At 40.9% G+C, this 21,530-nt stretch overlaps 1 protein-coding gene across 1 annotated transcript in view; it reads left to right on the top strand.

Annotated features, from left to right (window-relative positions):
• SNTG1 (syntrophin gamma 1) overlaps window positions 1-21,530 on the top strand; it is a 367,362-nt gene that overhangs the window by 315,283 nt on the left and 30,549 nt on the right. Inside the window, exons 13-16 of the mRNA XM_044294730.1 lie at window positions 8,168-8,284; window positions 8,412-8,483; window positions 11,275-11,427; window positions 19,387-19,479. Of these exons, the coding sequence (XP_044150665.1) occupies window positions 8,168-8,284; window positions 8,412-8,483; window positions 11,275-11,427; window positions 19,387-19,479 (435 nt within the window). The remainder of the gene's footprint in view (window positions 1-8,167; window positions 8,285-8,411; window positions 8,484-11,274; window positions 11,428-19,386; window positions 19,480-21,530) is intronic.

Raw genomic sequence — 21,530 nt, 5'->3', positions numbered from 1 at the left:
TGAAATTAGTGCATCCTTAGACTGTCTAGTCTAAATGTATGGCACCTTTTTTGTGGCACCTTTTTTCCTACACTATGTCACATCTAAAGCCATGCCCATTCCAGAAAGCCACTCCTCTTTCTAGCTAAGTCCCACTTCTTATCAAACAAGACAAATAAAGTGTATAAAATAACATGGTCCAATGTATGTACAATACAGTGGTTTTATTGCCACAAATTACACCACAATTCTGTCAAAATTTAAATCTCCCCAAATATGCCAGACCCTGGCTTAGAACTTATGCTTAAAATGTAAAAAAAAAATGACAATGGTGACTTTTAGAGATGAGCAAATATTTCCAAAATTCGATTCGCCAGTTCACCAAATTATTTGGGAAAAATTTGGTTCGATCGGAAAAAATTTGTGGCAAATTACTCTTTTTTGGCTGCAGAGAGCCTTTATGGTGGTGTGGAACACTGTGCCTTGCAGTAACACTCATTGGGAGTCTGCTTTGGTAGTGAAATAATACTGTGAGTCTGTGTGACATGCAGATGACAGGCGTCGCTCTTAGAATCATTGACTTTGGGGACAGAGCAATAGCGGAAGGACGGATCCGACAGGGTGAACAGCCTGTCGGATCCGTCCTGCCGCAAGTGTGAAAGTACCCTTATTTGGGCAGTCACAGGGCCAAAACTGTCCAAAATATTGAGCCATTCTGTTACAAAGGGATAACTGCTTTTCTAATTGTGTGACTGGTACTTTCACTTTGTGCTGGTCATCTAATAGTCCTTATCTCTAAATTACTAAGAGGTCATAAACACTTATTTGAGCCACATTCTTATCAGTAAAAATAGGATTCAGTTATAATGAGTGTTTATAATGTCAGAGAGCAGAGATAAGGAGTCAGTCTGCTCCTTCGATGATGGAAAAGGCAGAAAATCCACAGGCTGCTAGTAAGGCATCTCAGCTCTGTACAGAAAAAAAAAATCCATATTGTTAATAAAGACCTATTTAAAACAAAAAAAAAGATTTTTAGCTCAAAATAAGAACAATGCAATAATAATAAAAAATTGCCCCCAAAGGTGTACATAGTCTTTAACTATGTATACATGCTCCATTACCCTGGGCAGCCTAATCCTAGCTTGGGACCTCCTATGCTTACTCTTACCACACAAGGTCACTATTTATGTGGGTAGAATATACTCTACTGGTCTCTGAGACCCTAACTTCTCAAAAAAAGCAAGGCTCCCCATTTGGTGATTCTATGCATCCAACAACAGGTAGAGAGGTGGTCAGGCAGAGGAGCATCTCTCTGCAGCAAAACCTAAGGGAGTTCTCATCTCATATGTCTCTAACAATCCCATAAACTTCAAAAAGGATGGTAAATGCATGCATGAATGCAAAAAGGGGGGAAGGGTTGTCCCTTCAAGGGAGAATGGTGCTTCCGCACCTCTCACCTGGATACTGCTGAAAAACGTATTATTTGAAAATTAAAGGGGCAGTAACATTTTAAAATATTCAAGCTTTAATGGTACAACTAAAAAACACATGAAACCCCTTACAAACAGACAGACACGCGTGGGACCCCACTAACACGTGAGCCGCCGAATAGGCGGATTGCGGCAGATGAGGCCCCTCGGGCTGACCCTTATTAACGTAGAGTGAGCCCCAAGGGTCAAGGGGAATCACACTTGGTGGTGAGAATAAACAAATTGTCCTGAGTTCCGGGATAGGGACACCAGGACAATGCCTAATAATGGTAAGAAGACAGTGGGTGGATCTTACCGGAACCAAGTTGATAGGCGCGTTTATTCGGCAAGTTCAGGAGGTCACCGGAAATGATGGTCCTTTCTCAGCGCCTTAAGTGGTGTCCTTTGGGATAGGGTTGTCTTGGACAGGGTCATGTGTTTGTGGAGTACTGCAGGGAGTAGATCTATCCCTGTTGCACCCTACTTGGCCTAATATGACCCTGATAACCTAACACGGGATCCGTGCCCCGCAAGGGGTGGTCCCGTCCGGAACCTCGCCCTGGTCTAAGGTCCCTGTAAGACCCTGCCGGGGTGATGAGGAGGACACCTAGTGAAGTGAAAAATGAGAAACGTGGGTACCAAGAGTAGGGTATGTTCACCTGTCCCTACGCGTTTCTTCGGTGGAACATACTGTAAGGTAATTATAATAAACCCCTCGAATCATCAGGGGACGGGGGTTTAGTACAAGTGGTAGTTGTCCTTGGTAGCACGGTGGCAAGGTTATTGCTGGGCGTGATAGAAAGGGCAAACTGAGTTAAACCACTCGTGGTACATGGTGTATTAACACTAGGGTTAGTCTCAACTGCATCTAGTATGAGGATAATGATAGGCAGTTGCGGTGAAAAAAGCGCAGACTTGCTCTAACCACTAGTTGATGTGCGGTGAGGTAACTATATACCCAAAATGCGTGTGGCAAAAAGGGGTCCAGGTATACCTGTAACACACAAACACAGACAAGGGAGCGCCCGCTAGACACATCTCTAATGATGAAGAAGCATGCCGATCCCCTAACACAGGTAAGGACCGGCAGGCAAAACACTAATATGCATCTAAGTATACAAATAGCAGAGAGTGTAGTTACTTACATGCAGCCTGGGGTGCGTATGGCAAACATCCGGCTGGGCCCGCATCAAACAGTTAGTGTGAGGTCGGGTCTGTGGCGTCTGGTAGCGCTATGTGAGGCGCTGATGCTTTTTTGAAGTGAAGGGGGGCGGAGATTTAATCCGCGCATGCGCGCACAGGACGTGGTCGCATTGTGATGACGAGGTATCACATGTTGCGTCGCGCGTCACGTGAGTGCACGTCATTTATTGTTTGAGCGCTGAGGCTGACCCATTCAGTGCCTTATGTGGGCGGACACACTGGAGAACCGTGGGCGGACACATCGGGTGGGCACGTGATGGGCAGATGCAGCGATTCGCTCAAAGGGTAAGTGGGTGGAGCGAGGCAGAAATACACTGTCCGGCTACTACAGACCACTTTAATATAGGATGTGTGTGGAGGGTCATGATCACAGATCCTACAATAAGGACAACACAGTGGACATTAAGGGGCAGGGAAAAACCATGGTAACCGAGAATGGGACACCAGTAGGAGTGGGATGAGTAACGTTACATTCTCCCAGACCTCGTTTGAAGAGACTGATGGAGGGAATATTGTAACATAGGGCAGATACAAGACTGAGGGCTTATCAGAGAAAACATATAAACTGTAATTGATCGTTGAGGCCATGGGGATTGGTGGTTTTAAGTTTAAAAATCCACCAGCACTCACGTTGCAATATGCGTTTGTCCCAGTCACCCCCACGTAGAGGTTTCTGGACATGTTCGATGCCCATAAAGGTCACGGCTGAGGTGCGTCCGCCGTGGTCAGTGTGGACATGTCTGGCCACCGGCGTATCTCTATCGTTGCGGATATCTCCGATATGCTCCCCCATCCGCTTACGCAGTTCCCTACTGGTCTTACCTACATACCTCTTGCCGCATTCACAGGTGAGAAGATAGATAACACCCGTGGTGCGGCAATTGATGAAATCACGTATGTGGTAAGACTGACCCGCGGGGTCCGGCGCAAAGGATTTACCCTGGGTGAGATAGGAGCAGAAGCTACAATGTCCGCATTTATGACAGCCCTTGACCGGGCTATCTAGCCATGTACGTTGTTTCTCTGGTGGGCTATAGTGGCTATTGACCAACCTATCTCTTAGGTTGGTTCCTCTCCTGAAAGTAACAGAGGGTTGGGGGCTCAGGACTGCAGCTAAATCTGGGTCCATAAGGAGAGTGCCCCAGTTCCGACTTAAGATTTCCCTTATTCTTGTAAATGCATGCATGGTCACTTTTCTTATAAGTAACTTGAATAGAGGTTTAAATAGGGTCTAATTACATGATATAGGATAAGGGCCCACACCAACCTAAATCTGGCCCTATTTTTGACTACCTTTTAGATCACCAATCTAAAAATGTGGAAATTTCAGCCCGCACAACCCCTAGCAGGTGCAGATTGCTATGGCGAAATAGAGATATAAATGTAAAAACACAAAATGCAATCGCACACTGCAACCAGCACTCTGCCCTGCCTTTATGCTGGATGTTGAATAAGGCATTGGTGTACATTTTGGCCAAAGCGTAATAAGCCACTCACCACGTCAAGGTCGCCTTCATGAGTGGTCCCTAACACTAGTTCCTACCTTTTATGGGCCATGACAGCCACATAAAGTCCAGGGAGCGCAGGCACAGCATGCACGCCAAGCACACTCTGCTTTTAACCCCGTCCGGTGCCATTACAGCTTTCATCGGATCCAGGGATGCAAGTACTCACATGCATGCTGAGCCCACTATATACTTCTCCTGGAGCCTAATGGCCTGCGCTCCCTGGACTTTATGTGGCTGTCATGGCCCATAAAAGGTAGGAACTAGTGTTAGGGACCACTCATGAAGGCGACCTTGACGTGGTGAGTGGCTTATTACGCTTTGGCCAAAATGTACACCAATGCCTTATTCAACATCCAGCATAAAGGCAGGGCAGAGTGCTGGTTGCAGAGTGCGATTGCATTTTGTGTTTTTACATTTACAATCTAAAAATGTGTCTGTGTAGCAGATATGGGCTGATGGTTCCAGTGTTGGGCATCTATGCATTTTATATGTTGATGTCACATGGATGATGACATTATAAGGATGACAACGTGAGGTGCGCAATTTTTGTGACACTGCTCTATATGTGTTCCTTTTGGCCCAAGAATGATTAGTGATGTCACAAGGTGAGAGTATGGCAAGGGGTTACATCACAATGTTTTTCAGTCCCTATAATTCAAGTGCTGTAGCAGCAGCTAAGCAAGTGCTGCTTTACCAATTGTTTTATACAGTATGACTGGATTCACAATTGCTCTTTTTTACACTGCATTCTCTTACAATGCAATTAAACTAAACTAATTGAAAATCCTTTACATACCGATACCTGATTATACCAGTTTGCTTTATTTTTTACAATCTGTCATCCATTGGCCTAATTGAAAAAAATATATATTTAAACTGATTAAGACAGGACTTGTCATTATAATTATTAGTGTTGAACGAATCGAAGTGGAATTTGATCTGAATTTCAGGAAAAACTTGATTCGCCACTAGTACGAATTCCTTGATGCTTTGTGGTAATGAATCAATTTTTCTGAAATGGCAGGAAAAATTGCATACATACTGACCTCATCGCAGAAAGACTGTTATGGCCAATTCTCGCCCGTGCTTACGTGATGACATCACCATAGCATCATGCTGGGTGGGTGCGGTGATGTCATCAAGCGCTCAAGAGAATTGGCGTGTTTTATTCAATCAAGATGGCCACGACAGCCCCTCCGCGATCAAATGGATGAGGGGAGTATGTATTTTTTGCTTTAATCCCTGATTAACCCACTGATAGGTTGAATGTGACACTCAGATGCCGCGATCAGTGTTGAACTTGGTATCTGAGTGGTTAAATGATGGGGTCAGAGCGATTGCCATTCCCTGTCATTGCACCCGTTCAATACAATGGAATGTGATTTGTTATGAAGTAATTCACAACTAATCAAATATATATATATATATATATATATATATATGGTTCTCCGATCCTTTTTCCACAAAATCGTCTCCATCATCGGAGATGTCCTCATATATGGAGTCTGTCTCTAGATCCAAACCTTCAAAATCAGTGTCAGAGGAGTCTGGAGCTGGGTTGAAAGAATTAGGCTTGACCCTGAAAGCCTTATTAGCCCGCTTTACGTGTACCTCCTCAGGGGCAAAGGGTGCTGATAATGCTGCTTCTGCAGTACAGGTATTGCTTTTAGAAAAAGCGGTAAGATTAACCTAATCCCCTTTATTATGCAGTTTCTGGGATTTCACCGGCAGGGAATCGGTTGTAAAATGTGGCCTTTTGTGGGAGGCTTTTCTTTTCTTCATGCCTTCGATAAAATGAGAGGTAGAATCCTTCGCCGACCAGAAAAGGTCAGATGGGGTAGAAGGACCTATCTGAGGAAGATTGAGTGGGTTGTAATTGAACGATAGCTAGGGCAATGGCGTCTTGCATAGAGCTCATAGCTGTGCGGACAGCATTGTTAACAGATTTAGCAACAGATGTATCGACTAAGGATTGGAGCGCGGTCTCATTAATTTCTACGCCTGGCGTGCCCGGAGTCTTCAGTGTATGCTCATTAGACATAGGAAAATTTATAGGGGTATATAGGAAATATATATACAGGGTGGGCCATTTATATGGATACACCTTAATAAAATGGGAATGTTGGTGATATTAACTTCCCGTTTGTGGCACATTAGTATATGTGAGGGGGAAACTTTTCAAGATGGGTGGTGACCATGGCGGCCATTTTGAAGTCAGCCATTTTGAATCCAACTTTTGTTTTTTCAATAGGAAGAGGGTCATGTGACACATCAAACTTATTGGGAATTTCACAAGAAAAACAATGGTGTGCTTGGGTTTTACGTAAGTTTATTCTTTTATGAGTTATTTACAAGTTTCTGACCACTTATAAAATGTGTTCAATGTGCTGCCCATTGTGTTGGATTGTCAATGCAACCCTCTTCTCCCACTCTTCACACACTGATAGCAACACCGCAGGAGAAATGCTAGCACAGGCTTCCAGTATCCGTAGTTTCAGGTGCTGCACATCTCGTATCTTCACAGCATATGCTGTATAAACCCAAGCACACCATTGTTTTTCTTGTGAAATTCCCAATAAGTTTGATGTGTCACCCTCTTACTATTGAAAAAACAAAAGTTGGATTCAAAATGGCCGACTTCAAAATGGTCGCCATGGTCACCACCAATCTTGAAAAGTTTCCCCCCTCACATATACTAATGTGCCACAAACAGGAAGTTAATATCACCAACCATTCCCATTTTATTAAGGTGTATCCATATAAATGGCCCACCCTGTATATATATTTCTATGGAACGGGTATAATATATGTACCTAAATAATTGAAATAAACTAATTAATGAACAAATTAATTACTAATTATTAATAAAATAAAGAAATAATCAGGTTAGAACCCCAGTCTCCCACACACAATGAATTCATTAGCCATGGCTGCTTAAGCTATTGAGCCACAGCCATAGCCATAGCTTTTAGATATGAGAAAGAAGAAATAGATAAAGCTATAAGCAGTGGACAAACACTGAATAAGGATACTGTAATAGTCAGCTTCAGAACACTAGGGGATGAAGCGCAGTATGGAGGAAGACATGGACGCCGGCAGACTGAAAAGAACGGAGTCTGAGGTGACTGAAAGTGCGCGCAGCTGTTACACACCAGCTCAGCGCTGCTACCACAGACCATGAGGTAAATAACAGTAGCGGCGATAGGAATGCTAAAAATAGAAAGACTGCCCAGTAACAGGGGAAAACAGACTGGGAATAGAGGGAAGAAAAACAGCTTGGGGAAGCTGGGTAGGTGAACGAAAACACACCCACTGATAGTGGATAGTAAAATAGAAGACTGGGTGGCACAGGAAGGACTACAAATATCAGCAAAACCTATAACCTCAAATATATATATAGCACTCAAGAAATATAGATACGTATCTCCTGCGGGAGCAGCAGAAAGAAGGGAGTCACACGACTGCAGAGGCCATTTATCACCTGGGATACGTTAATATGGCTCCTGACTACATCTTGTTTGCATATTTATGTAAATTTTTTCTGTGACACGTTTAACTATTCTGCTGCTGGGAGTAAAAGAAAGATTTATTAGCATAATGGAGTCTCCTGCCTTGGAATAAAATCAATGTTGCACAGCCCAGGGACAGGACACACAACAATATTATAGCAAGCTAAAAACTCAGAACATATATAGCAGACTTAATAAACTCAAACAGGTGCAAATATGTACAAGACCAGAAACATTAACTCACAAAATACTGATGTGAGGAGAGATACAAAGCGCATTGGCACTAATTCACACCCATAAGTAACTGAGGCCAGGACGCATGGAACTTGGGCAACACGAACCGCCATAGAAACAATGACCCAAATTCAAACCCACAAGAAGACAACGCCCACGATACAATGGCACTAGTGAAAGTGCCATAGTAACACGTTTAAATTATTAACTAAATGTGTTTTTATCTATATTATTGTAAAAGCCGGTTTATTTTTATTACTGACAGATAATACACATGGGCTGGGTTGAGGAACGGGAGCAAGATAATCTCCAAGACCATATGTACACACCAAAGTTTTTGGCACTTAGAGGATCATCACTTTTTAAATTCAGTTCACCTCCAGTAAGTATTATATATATGTGAACATTTTGATATAAAACATGCATTGTTTTGAAAAAATAGTAGAATTAAATATTTTAAAGTTATGACATGGCTGTATTAGTTAATTATGTTTCTGTTTGTAACTAAGGTAACAACATGGGACTGGATGCGGGCAGAGAAAAAGTTTTCAGTATATGAAATAATGTTTAAAATTTTTAAGGTAAGGAGGATGTCTATAAGCAACAATTGTCTTGTAGTACATACACTAGCACATTTATCTGTTCCTTCTATAACACCAAAATACGGTATAAGGTAGCACAGAGATTGTCACCATATTATTTTATGTCGAAAGGAATAAACTGTTGTGTTAGGTAAGGAATGAACAGACATTTTTAGATTCAGGTATTTTCTGTAAACTTATTAAAAACTATACAAACAGTATAATATATACTATACATAAAATATAGGAGGACATTTTACAGCAGTAGTAAGCAATGTTGCTGTCAATTTACTGTAGCTCTGGGGTGAGGCAGTAAAACACTAGGCAGCATCAGTAGCTCTGTGTGTGGCTCCGTCTCTCTCTACAGTCCCTGACAAAAGTCTTGTCGCTTGTGTACAAATTGAAGTGCCTCTAAAATATATTTCTAATCAAGATTTTGTTACAAGAAATGGGTCATTTTAATCCCAATAGCTTTTGTAATAATGTTTCAGTGCAAAACTAAACTGACAAAAAGTATTCTAATATTCACAGCTTGTTAATTATTATTGAGTCCATTTTTGCCAAGACATAAGTGTTGTCACCTTGTCATATGAGCTTCCCCTGTGACTAATAATGGATCAATTAGGTCTCAGGTGTGTATAAAAAGAACCCCAGTACACTAGACCTTCACATCAACTGCTACTAGACCTCTGCAAACATGCCTAAGATTCACCCGGAGACTAAAGTGTTGATTATCAAGAGGCTGAAGACCAGATCCACTGCTGATGTGGCAGACACCTTCAATGTGTCTCAGCGTCAAGTTCAGAGGATAAAAAAAAAAGATTTGAAGAGACTGGAGATGTTTTGGACAAGGCCAGGTCAAGCCGACCCCACAAGACAACTGCTCGAGAGGACCATTGGCTCGAAAATCCAAGGCCAGCCCATTTTCCACTGCAGCAGAGCTCCACGAGACCTGGTCACCTGAAGTCCCTGTGTCAACCAGAACAGTTTGTCGGATTCTGTCTCGAAATGGCCTCCATGGTCGAATCAGTGCCCATAAGCCAGCCAACAAAAGACAATTGAAAAACGTGTGGCATTTGCCAAGGCCCACAGCCTGCTAAAAGAATGGACGCTGGAAAAGTGGCAGAAGGTGGATTTTTCAGATGAATCTTCTGTTGAATTACACCATAGTCGCCGCATATATTGCAGACCTACTGGAACCTGCATGGAGCCGAGATTTACCCAGAAAACAGTGAAGTTTGGTGGAGGCAAAATCATGGTCTGGGGTTACACCCAGTATGGGGGTGTGTGAGGGATCTGCAGGGTGGAAGGCAACATCAATAGTCTAAAATACCAAGAAATCTTAGCTACCTCTTATATTCCCAACCATAAAAAAGGCCAAATTCTGCAGCAGGATGGTGCTCCATCGCATACTTCCATCTCCACATCAAAGTTCCTTAGGGACGAAGAAGATCAAGATGCTCCAGGATTGGCCAGCCCAGTCTCCAGACATGAACATCATTGAGCATATGTGGTGTAGGATGAAAGAGGAAGCATGGAAGACGAAACCAAAGAATATTGATGAACTCTGGGAGGCATGCAAGACTGTCTTCTTTGCTATTCCTGATGACTTCATCAATAAATTGTATGAATCCTTGCCAAACCGCATGGATGCTGTCCTTCAAGCTCATGGAAGTCATACAAGATATTAAATTTGGATCTCACAGCACCACTACTTAATTTGCTGACACATTTTTGGATTTGCAGTAAAGTTGTTCAATTTCTGTATAGGCGACAAAACTTTTGTCTTGCCAAAATTTGACCTTTCTGTCTTGATTAAATGATAAATTAGTTCTACTGAAAAAAGATTTATTTCAGTGCATTAAACATCATTTGGGAGGGCTCTAGCTTTTCATATGAGCTATTTCTAACACCAATTGATTAATAAAAAATTCAGTTTAATAGCAGGAGTTTCTACAAAATAGAGAAGCGACAAGACTTTTATCAGGGACTGTACTCTGCAGCTGCTCTGCATCCCCTCTCTATAGACTTCTATGTCCAGAAAGTGTAACCTGATCTCTTAATGTGTGGACTCCTGTATAAGATAGCTGCAGTGAATTGAGGGTGAACGATCACTGCAGTAGGCATTATAAGAAATTACTGATATTTGGAGAAAGAGGGATTTTTCTGTAATTAGATATATTACTAAGTTTTGTATTTTCACTTGCACAATTGCTTTATGGAAAAAAAAAATAAGCAACTCTCAAAGAAATCTGTCACGACTTACCTTAAAAGAGTTGTGCAAAAAAGAGGGGGGTTGTCATACATATGAAATATGTTCTTTAGCTATGTGCAGAGACTAAATATGCAGGTTGGTTATCAAATATTATTCTATCAGTTATATATAATTGCCAGAAGTCAGCAAGTATGATGGAAATTAGGCTTCCTTTGTTTCTTTGAAGCGTTTGCCATTCCCATTGACTTACACTGCATTACAATACTGTAAATGTATGAGTCACCATATTATTGTTCTTCACTTTACAATGAAAAAGTTCTTGTAGATACAACCTACTTTAATTCTCCATTAATACTCAAATCTATGCAACCCCAACATTTCAGTAGTAGATGTATATAATCTGTATTTGTAGTCATTTTTATTCATTTATTACCATTATTATTCAGACACCTTCAGCGTGTTTATATTGTGGCTGTGTTCTACTTAATATCATGGCTTGCATATCTATTAAAGCAAAGGAATGTAAGAAATATTACTTGATGTATGCCAGATTGTATAACTTCAGGTTTTCATCAGGACAGTGATCTTCTGGACCACCGAAAATACTGCTTTGGTGTCCAGTCGGAATCTGGAGAGGACTTGTACTTTTCTGTGGAGTTGGAGAATGAACTCATACATTGGGAGAAAGCATTCCAGACTGCAACTTTCCTAGAGGTTGAAAGGATCCAGGCAAGAAATGTTCTATAATGTATAAATAATTAAATTAGCATAGACAAATTGTATGAAATGCTTATATGGCATGTATATTATAATATTTTGTATGTGTATGTAGGTGAGTATGAGTAGTTCAATTGAGTTGAGTATTTACTCATAGCACAGGTACTTCGAGGAGAGAACATAGTATCCAATGGACCATCCCACGTTTTTTATGTCTAATTTCATTTGAAACTGAAAGAAACATGTTTAAATGTTAGTTAGCAGTGGACAGATTTGTATGTGTGAGACGTTTTTTATATATTTCAAGGGAATCCTTTTAAAGCCAGTATATAACCTTTTTACAGAGCTGCCATCAGACAATACAGGTGTAGCTGCTGTCAGGCAAATAAGTGGATCTTACTCATCTATGGGCGCCAGTTCATCTGCCTTCCAATTCCCATCAGTTTATAGGAGCTGTAAACTTTTACTAATATAATAAAAATACCCTATTTAATGATGGCCAATGATGGTTGAACCTATAGAAATATAGTGCTGTTCATTTCTTATTAGTCTAGATGCATAGGCCCCAATTAGTGTTTCCTTCTCCCTTTCCCATGGACTAACTAAATATATGCTATGGGTCTGAGACTGCATACAGATCATATTATTACACTTCATTTGAAAATAGAAGAGTCACTTAAATGGGTATTCCAGATTGTATCATTTTTTCATTTATTTATATATTAGGAAATCATACAATTCTCTGATATGTGCGTATTTACAATTCTGCATACTGTACATATCTTTCTTATAAAATGCATTTGACCCCTACATGCAGTAAAATGGTATAGCTCCTGTATCAGTACTGAGTAATATATCCATGACCCAACTGAAACCTCCATGGCATCAGTCATGTGCCACTCTCCTCATCATATTACCCCTGACATTCAGTTGGCAACAGTGTTACATGACATACTGTACATGTGCTGGGAAGGCACATAGGATAAATATATGTGATAAATAGGAAGAATTATTTTTATTGTGGTTATCACAGTATCTACCTCACTGTGTTTATTTACATGGCTGCCTGTCACTAGGTGATGTCATGTTGTTAATAAAGTTTAGTGTTAAAAAAACACACACACACAAATTTGATTCTACATAGACAATGACAGACATGATGAGGTGCAGCTGCAGAATGTAATTCTGTATATACCGTACTTGTTCTAGTCGTCAGTACACTATTACTCACCTGCTAGATACCTGGGCAGTTAACTGAAAAACAGGTGACATAATATTTGTGAGGGTCACATGACATCTCACATGACTGACGCCAGCTCTCCTATGGATGCATTTTACAGAATTAAAATGGGCATACTATTATTTTTCTTTAGGGAAAGGCTATAATAAAGGTTTGCAAGCAAATTTTGAATCATTGTATGTTGTAAAATGGCTCAACATCCTACTCTATACATAAATAAATGTAATCATTACAACCCAGAATACCCCCCTTAAAGCGCTTCTGTCACTCCACTAAACCCCTTTTTTTTTTTTTGGTCTCCCTAAAATCCCTATGCTGCGATTTCTCAATATATATAGCTATTACTCTGTTTGGTTCAGTAGTTCTATCAAAAAACTGACTTTTATATTATGCAAATTACCTCTAGCAGCAGGTAGGGCGGCTACCTGCTGCTAGCAGCCGCATCCTCCATTCATAATGACGACCCCTCCTCATGTTGATTGACAGGGCCAGCGGACGAGCTCGTCCTCTGACTGGCCCTGTCTGCGTTTTAAATCTTGCGCCGGTCTTCCTCAGTGCGCCTGCGCTGATGACGTCACATGTACACCCGGCGCAGGCGCACTGAGGATGGTGCGGCCGAGCGAGCGTCCTCCACTCAGTGCGCCTGCGCCAACTGAAGACCGGCGCGAGATTTAAAACGCAGACAGGGCCAGTCAGAGGACGAGCGCGTCCGCTGGCCCTGTCAATCAACATGAGGAGGGGGCGCCCTACCTGCTGCTAGAGAGGTAATTTTGCATAATATAAAAGTCAGTTTTTTTTATAGAACTACTGAACCAAACAGAGTAATAGCTATATATATTGAGAAATCGCAGCATAAGGATTTTAGGGAGACCAAAAAAAAAAAAATATGAGTTTATTACACTACGTGCAGAATTATTAGGCAAATGAGTATTTTGACCACATCATCCTCTTTATGCATGTTGTCTTACTCCAAGCTGTATAGGCTCGAAAGCCTACTACCAATTAAGCATATTAGGTGATGTGCATCTCTGTAATGAGAAGGGGTGTGGTCTAATGACATCAACACCCTATATCAGGTGTGCATAATTATTAGGCAACTTCCTTTCCTTTGGCAAAATGGGTCAAAAGAAGGACTTGACAGGCTCAGAAAAGTCAAAAATAGTGAGATATCTTGCAGAGGGATGCAGCACTCTTAAAATTGCAAAGCTTCTGAAGCGTGATCATCGAACAATCAAGCGTTTCATTCAAAATAGTCAACAGGGTCGCAAGAAGCGTGTGGAAAAACCAAGGCGCAAAATAACTGCCCATGAACTGAGAAAAGTCAAGCGTGCAGCTGCCAAGATGCCACTTGCCACCAGTTTGGCCATATTTCAGAGCTGCAACATCACTGGAGTGCCCAAAAGCACAAGTTGTGCAATACTCAGAGACATGGCCAAGGTAAGAAAGGCTGAAAGACGACCACCACTGAACAAGACACACAAGCTGAAACGTCAAGACTGGGCCAAGAAATATCTCAAGACTGATTTTTCTAAGGTTTTATGGACTGATGAAATGAGAGTGAGTCTTGATGGGCCAGATGGCTGGATTGGTAAAGGGCAGAGAGCTCCAGTCCGACTCAGACTCCAGCAAGGTGGAGGTGGAGTACTGGTTTGGGCTGGTATCATCAAAGATGAGCTTGTGGGGCCTTTTTGGGTTGAGGATGGAGTCAAGCTCAACTCCCAGTCCTACTGCCAGTTTCTGGAAGACACCTTCTTCAAGCAGTGGTACAGGAAGAAGTCTGCAAGGTAAGAAAAACATGATTTTCATGCAGGACAATGCTCCATCACACGCGTCCAAGTACTCCACAACGTGGATGGCAAGAAAGGGTATAAAAGAAGAAAATCTAATGACATGGCCTCCTTGTTCACCTGATCTGAACCCCATTGAGAACCTGTGGTCCATCATCAAATGTGAGATTTACAAGGAGGGAAAACAGTACACCTCTCTGAACAGTGTCTGGGAGGCTGTGGTTGCTGCTGCACGCAATGTTGATGGTGAACAGATCAAAACACTGACAGAATCCATGGATGGCAGGCTTTTGAGTGTCCTTGCAAAGAAAGGTGGCTATATTGGTCACTGGTTTGTTTTTGTTTTGTTCTTGAATGTCAGAAATGTATATTTGTGAATGTTGAGATGTTATATTGGTTTCACTGGTAAAAATAAATAATTGAAATGGGTATATATTTGTTTTTTGTTAAGTTGCCTAATAATTATGTACAGTAATAGTCACCTGCACACACAGATATCCCCCTAAAATAGCTAAAACTAAAAACAAACTAAAAACTACTTCCAAAAATATTCAGCTTTGATATTAATGAGTTTTTTGGGTTCATTGAAAACATGGTTGTTGTTCAATAATAAAATTAATCCTCAAAAATACAACTTGCCTAAAAATGCTGCACTCCCTGTAGAGTGACAGAAGCCCTTTAAGTAAAACCTCTGATGTCCACCAAACGTGTGCAATGGGGGACATGCTATAGGTTAATGGACATAAGGAGTTCAGATGCCTTTAATATTTGTATGGTTCCCAGATATTTCTGATGATGGCCCTGCCAGTTCATAGGGTACAAGCTTCAGTCATGCTAGAATGGAATGGCTACAGTTAGGAAATCAATCATGGAAGGAAGCTCTTGTCAGGTTATGTCCAGCGATATTGGAAATTAGTCTTATTTTTATTTTTAGCTTCATTGGAGAACACCCACAAGCAGCTAAATTGGATTGTAAGGTCTCCTGCTTAATTCTGATGATAGAATAAAAAATTAATAAGTATTTATCACTGTCAGCCTTCCTGTTATAGGATATGTTTTAATGAAAGGAACAGCTGGTATGCATATGGAAAAATAGTTTCACAGTATGTCTGGATACAAAAAATTTAAATTTTAGTCTAGATAATTATATTACATGCTGCTTTTTCAAGTGAGAACAGTGCTTCAAAAGAGTTCAAGAGTACAAATACAATAAATATAACCGTGTCCATTCAACTACATTTAAAAAAAAAAGAGGCCAAATTTATATTTTCAAGCTGAGATTCCACTGACTGAGAAAATACAAGGAAAGAAATCACTTCTCTCATAGCGTTGGATTTATTATGGCTTGTTATTTTACAAAAATAAAAAATTGGTCAATTTTTGTGCACAAAACAGCAATTTTCTGCTCAGCCTTGTGTATTACTTGAGTGGTGGGCATCCCGTGTCTCCTCATTTATGACTAAATTCTAGTTGTCAGCATGATCTACCGTTGTACGTTTGACAGGTACCATATACGGCTATTAACACTTACATTCAAGGCAATTTCCTGGCTCTTGAGTTCCCGAAAACATTAATAAAATGTTATATAACATAATTTAGTGTTTTTCTTACTTATAATTCATGTTAAAAATCTAAATCACCCATTAACTAAACATGATATCAAATAAACATATTTATAAGATTGTTATTAGTTTATTCGGTCATTACACATTTAGATTTGCAATACAATGATATTCCATTTGTCTGGTATCTGATATTCCAATATTTGTGATATTCCGGCATATAGTATTATCAAATAACTGTGAGATAATCCAAAATTTTATAAGATCATTAAAGGGTCACTCCAGGCAAAAACTAAAAATGAATAATTGGGAAAAAGTCATGAACCTATTCTTTTCCCTAAAGTTTCATTCAGCTGGATGGTTTCCTAACAGAGAACCCCTGCTGTCCCCTACTAGGCCGCAGCTGAAGCTTGGTTTGCCATAACTGCAGAGCAGTGCTGTCCTGAGGCACTTCGAAGTCAGTACAGTACAGCATCATATAATGTCACAAAGAAGACTACCCCTCTGCAGGATAGCAACAGGACACCAATAATGAAGGGGATTGGATAAAGTTAAGATGTAAAATTACCTCAGGTTTATGTCTCTCAGGCTCCATGACACATCATTTCTAACTCCAGTTATCTATTTTCACCTTTGTTGACAGCTGACTCATTTACTGGCCTTGGAGTCATGGAGATAGCAGCTACTTGATGCTGCAATGGAGGATATGTAGTAAGGGTGGGTTCACACCACCGTCATGGATTCCGTTTTTGTTTTCCGTTATAACATGGTTATAACGGGAAATAATGGAATCCATAAGATGGAAGTCAAAACGGAAGCCTTTAAGAGGCATTCTGTTTTGATCCGTCATAACAGAAGTCTATGGGAATCATAATGGATTTGTCTGGTTCCCGTTATGCAAGATGGAAAACAAAGTCCTGTCGACAGGACTTTTTTTTCCGTTCTGCTTAACGGACACCAGACGGATCCGTTATGATTCCCATAGACTTCTATTATGACGGAAAGAAAAATGGAATGTCTTTTAAAAGGCTTCCGATATGCATTCCGTTATAATACAAGTGTATGGGCTGCATAAATTATCCCTTCTGGTTTCCATTATGCAGGACTGGACTTCTTAAAGGCTTCCGTTTTGACTTCCGTCTTATGGATTTCGTTATTTTCTGATATAGCCATGTTGTAACAGAAAACAAAAACGCAATCCATAACCCTAATGTGAACCCACCCTAACAGAAAAGCAGAAAGCCTGAATAATGGAAAAAATGTGGTAAACACCTATAACTACCAAGTTATGGCAGATTTTTTATTTTCTAGCTCAGTGGTCCTTTAAGACTACATATGGCTGAGGCTTTGGCAGAAGCCTCTGTCACAGATTCTGGCAAAAAAGATGAAGTACCGCTGTAAGCAATGGTATTTTGTCTGGAAGAATGAAGGTATCCATGCCGGAAAATAGATTGACCCTATTATAGTGAATCGGATCAGTTGGACCCAGTGTTGTCCAGCATAGCATATCCAGTTTGCATATCTGCTTCTATGCCGGAACAGAATACTAGAATTTGGTTACAGATGAGCACTTAGCCTGTGCAGAGGTGCTGTAAGTACAATAAGTGGCATTCCTAGTAAGTGATGTATGTTAGCATTTTGCTTTCATCTGGAGATTCACTACTTTCTCATATAGAGTTTATGTTTTTGTACTCTAATAATCTAGAAAATGTGATTATCCTGAACCTCCAGGGTTCAATTAATATCAGACTGAAGATATTAAAGCTGATCTGTAACAATATAATAGAAGGGATTGTCTGGTCACCTTTTAAAAACAGCTCAGTATGGTGTAAAATAATAAAATACTTAATTCTCACTGCAGCCAATCACTACTGTAGATTAAAAATATAAAGTGTTATTTATTGTATGGAATACATTGTTTAATAGAATATTACATGTATATTTTAGTATTTAAAGGAGTATTCCATGTTAGACCTTTATAGCATATCCGGAAGATCAAGGTTGAGATATAGCTGGATATGCAATAGATCACGTAGAATATTAAGTCAAAGTAATCAGGGCTAACGTGAAAAAAGACTATTCATAAAATACCTTTAATACATTGCATGGATAGGTAAGGGAACAAATGTGTCCGTATTAAAATGGCTATATAGCCAATAACCAACTCCCACACAAAAAAAAAAGAAAAACAGAGGAAACATCCTGTGGAATAAATATGTATGCAATAGGGAAAACGGGGGGTGGGATGTGGTGACCTATCCCTATGTCACCCTGTGCATTCCTTAGTCCAGGGTAAACCCCTGATGGTAGAGGTTCCCTGTCCCCGTTCGTAAGGCTGCTATATCCCTATTGCTTCCCTACAAGAGTAACCGGACTGTCAGTATGTGGGCTCCCCATTAGTAGACATCATCTGACTTCACCATTTCACTCTGGAGATCATCTTGTCCTACCCGCGTCCAGGAGCTAAGTATCATCAGCAGTCATCTGCTTTTCTGTGTCTCTTTATCTTTACTGCTGTTTACCACCCCCTGATGAACCTCAATTTAAAGGGGAAATGTGTCGGGGTTACTATACCAGCTTCATTCTTGTTTACGGTTAGGAACATCTATTGCTTCATTATTTTACTATTGTAGGGAAGCAATAGGGATATAGCAGCCTTAGGAACGGGGACAGGGAACCTCCACCATCAGGGGGTTTCCCTGGGCTAAGGGATACACAGGGTGACGCAGGGATAGGTCACCACATCCAACTCCCCTTTTTCCCTATTGCATACACTTTTTTTTCCACAGGATTTTTCCTGTTTTTCTTCTTTATTTTTTGTGTGTGGGAGTTAGTTATTGGCTATATAGCCATTTTAATATGGACACATTTGTTCCCTTACCCATCCATGCAATATATTAAAGGTATTTTATAAATAGTCTTTTTTCATGTTAGCTCTGATTACTTTGACTTCATAGCATTTCCACAGCATATGCCATAATTGTCTGTCTCTTAGAACCAGGTCCTACTTTGGTACCCATACCTATCTCCAGAACCTGCGGTCCCGATCCGCTTCCCTTCTGGTGAGGCGGGTACTGGCCACCACATCCAGATAGAGAATGAATGGAGAAGTGGCTTTGTGTACCAGTCTCTCAGTTCACTTCGATGGGTAGTAGAAGGAGCTTGTTCTACTGTTTCTATGACAAACATGCAGCCACCTCTCTATTCATACTGTAAATGGTTGTGGGGAACCTCCATTTAAAAAAAAAATAAGTGTGGGGCATCTATCAGATATTCATGACAAGTCCGGTGGCCACAGTATGCTATACATGTGTGAGAAGAAAATACCCATTTAATGCATTTTAGTTATATTATTGACTAATGGTGAATTATCCTCTTTCAGTGTAAAACGTATGCATGTGTCATTGAAAGTCATCTAATGGGACTTACCATTGACTTTGGCATGGGATTCATCTGCTTTGATGCTGCAACAAAGGTAACTCATTCTATTTTAATGGGAGTGATTTATTTTTATATCAGCCTATGTATAATAGTTAGTGATGTGATGAGAATATTGTTTTGGATTCGAATTGAATCCCATAAGGTCGAATTGGTAGGGGGATTCCATTTGGGTCCAAATAAATTCTATCCAAATCAAAATTGCTCTAGTTGCCTATGGACTGCCAGAGGTCTAACCCTTGTAAAAAATTAGGTGCATCCTTCAGCTGTGCAGGGGATATCAAGACCAGCAAAGAAAGCTCCCAATTAGCTTTTTCCCCCAGACACAATGTCACCCTAGTACATGGGCTGTGTTTGTGTTGCAGTGCTTCCAGATTGAACTGAATGGGACTAAGCTTCAATACCATAAACAAGACTGGATTTGTTTCTGGAAAAAAGCAAACCACTTGTTTTTATTCCTGGGCATTTTTGGGGTTCATTTCTAAATAAATTATGATGCAAAACTGAAAACTAATTAAACTACATCTTACTCTAGGATATTGGAAATCTTGATGAATGAAAATGATAAATAGAGAATTTTCAGAATTTTTTGAAAAGATTTGATTCGATCCAAATTTGTTTGTGGCGAATTGCATTAAAAACAGCTATTTTCTGGCTGCAGAGAGCCTGCATAGTGGTGTAAAACACTGTGTCTTGCAATACTTTGATAGGCGTCACTCTTAGAATGACAGCACACTTCACTTATTCGGGCAGTTATGGGGCCAAAATAACTCAAGTGTGAACTCAGCCTTAGAGGTCAATGTTAGCGTCAAGAAGAAGCGCACTCCTTTTACACTGTCGTCAGCTGATTGCACATAGATGTCTACAGAGCATTTATACAAGTAGAGCCCCCTGACAGAGTAGAGAGGGTGTCAGCAGTAAATTTGTGTTGACGTCACAGATTATTTCACCCTTCCTCTGATCCATCAGAACAATAACTCCCAAAAAACGGATCCTGTCTGTTGAGCATCCGCCTTCACTCGGTCAGCATTTGGTCAGTAATCCATCAGTATTGCTAAAGCCCAAAAAAAAACAGGAGTGCATCCAAAACAGATGACACGTGAATGGAATATTTGCATATCTTCTGTGTTTAGTACCCACTCCTGCCTTTAGCTACCAAATCATAAACCCAGTGGCATGCACCCAATTTCATGCAGTCAAGGTTCCACCACCTCAGACAAATGGAGCTGTCTGTCCCTCCCATCATAAGAAAACTGCTCATCAGCGACTCCAGACTTAAGTTTTTGCTGATGGAGCTAGTACTGCTCCTGTGCCCCCCCCCCCCCCCAAAGGCCATGACAGTGGAATGTGAGCGCAGAGGGCCCCCGGTCAGACCTGAGTTAGGATGGGCTATGGCGTACAAAAGCAGCGGCCAACAGACTACATAGGATGTCTCAATAGTAGTTCAGTTTGTCCTCCCTCTCAGTGGGTGTAAAAAAAGGCCCCTAGTAGCGAGGGTCTAACATGGTGAAGAGCCAGTAGTCATCCCTCTACTAAATGGTGACATGCAAGCAATTAAGCATGCATCGGGCCATTTGCGCAATGACTCGGAGGGACTCCCTGCCTCCATCTCTGCATGCTGCCACAGTGTGTCTGGGTCCTCTGCCTCGTCTTCCTCATTGCCCTGTAGCTCCTCTGGATGCTCCTGCTCCTCCTCTCCTTTCACCTGTGTAGAAAAACCACCCATTTCTCTACACATTGCTTATGCTTGAATGTCCTCCTCCTCTAGTTCAGCCCCCACAGGGCTCAACTGGCTGTGAGTCGCCATGTCTCCTGTCCCCTGGCCAGCTTTAGATTTAGCAGCATGTGCTCCAGGACATGAATCTGTGGAATTATGTTGTTCATCCTGTAGAGAAGGCAACTGACAAATAAAGTGGCCTCCTGAAAGGGCCTGCCTAAATGGCAGATGTCACTCATGAGCTGCCACTAGCTAACATCTAAGTTACACAGTGGAGTACCTCTCTCCGCTTGTATCATCAAGAAATCGTTTATGACCTTTCTCTGTTCATATAATCAGTCCAACATATGGAGGGTAGAATTCCAACTGGT

The sequence above is a fragment of the Bufo gargarizans genome, chromosome 5, assembly GCF_014858855.1.
Source record: "Bufo gargarizans isolate SCDJY-AF-19 chromosome 5, ASM1485885v1, whole genome shotgun sequence".
In the NCBI taxonomy this organism is placed as follows: domain Eukaryota; kingdom Metazoa; phylum Chordata; class Amphibia; order Anura; family Bufonidae; genus Bufo; species Bufo gargarizans.
The sequence above is the reverse complement of the archived record's forward strand: the minus strand, read 5'-3'. Positions and strand labels throughout refer to the sequence as shown.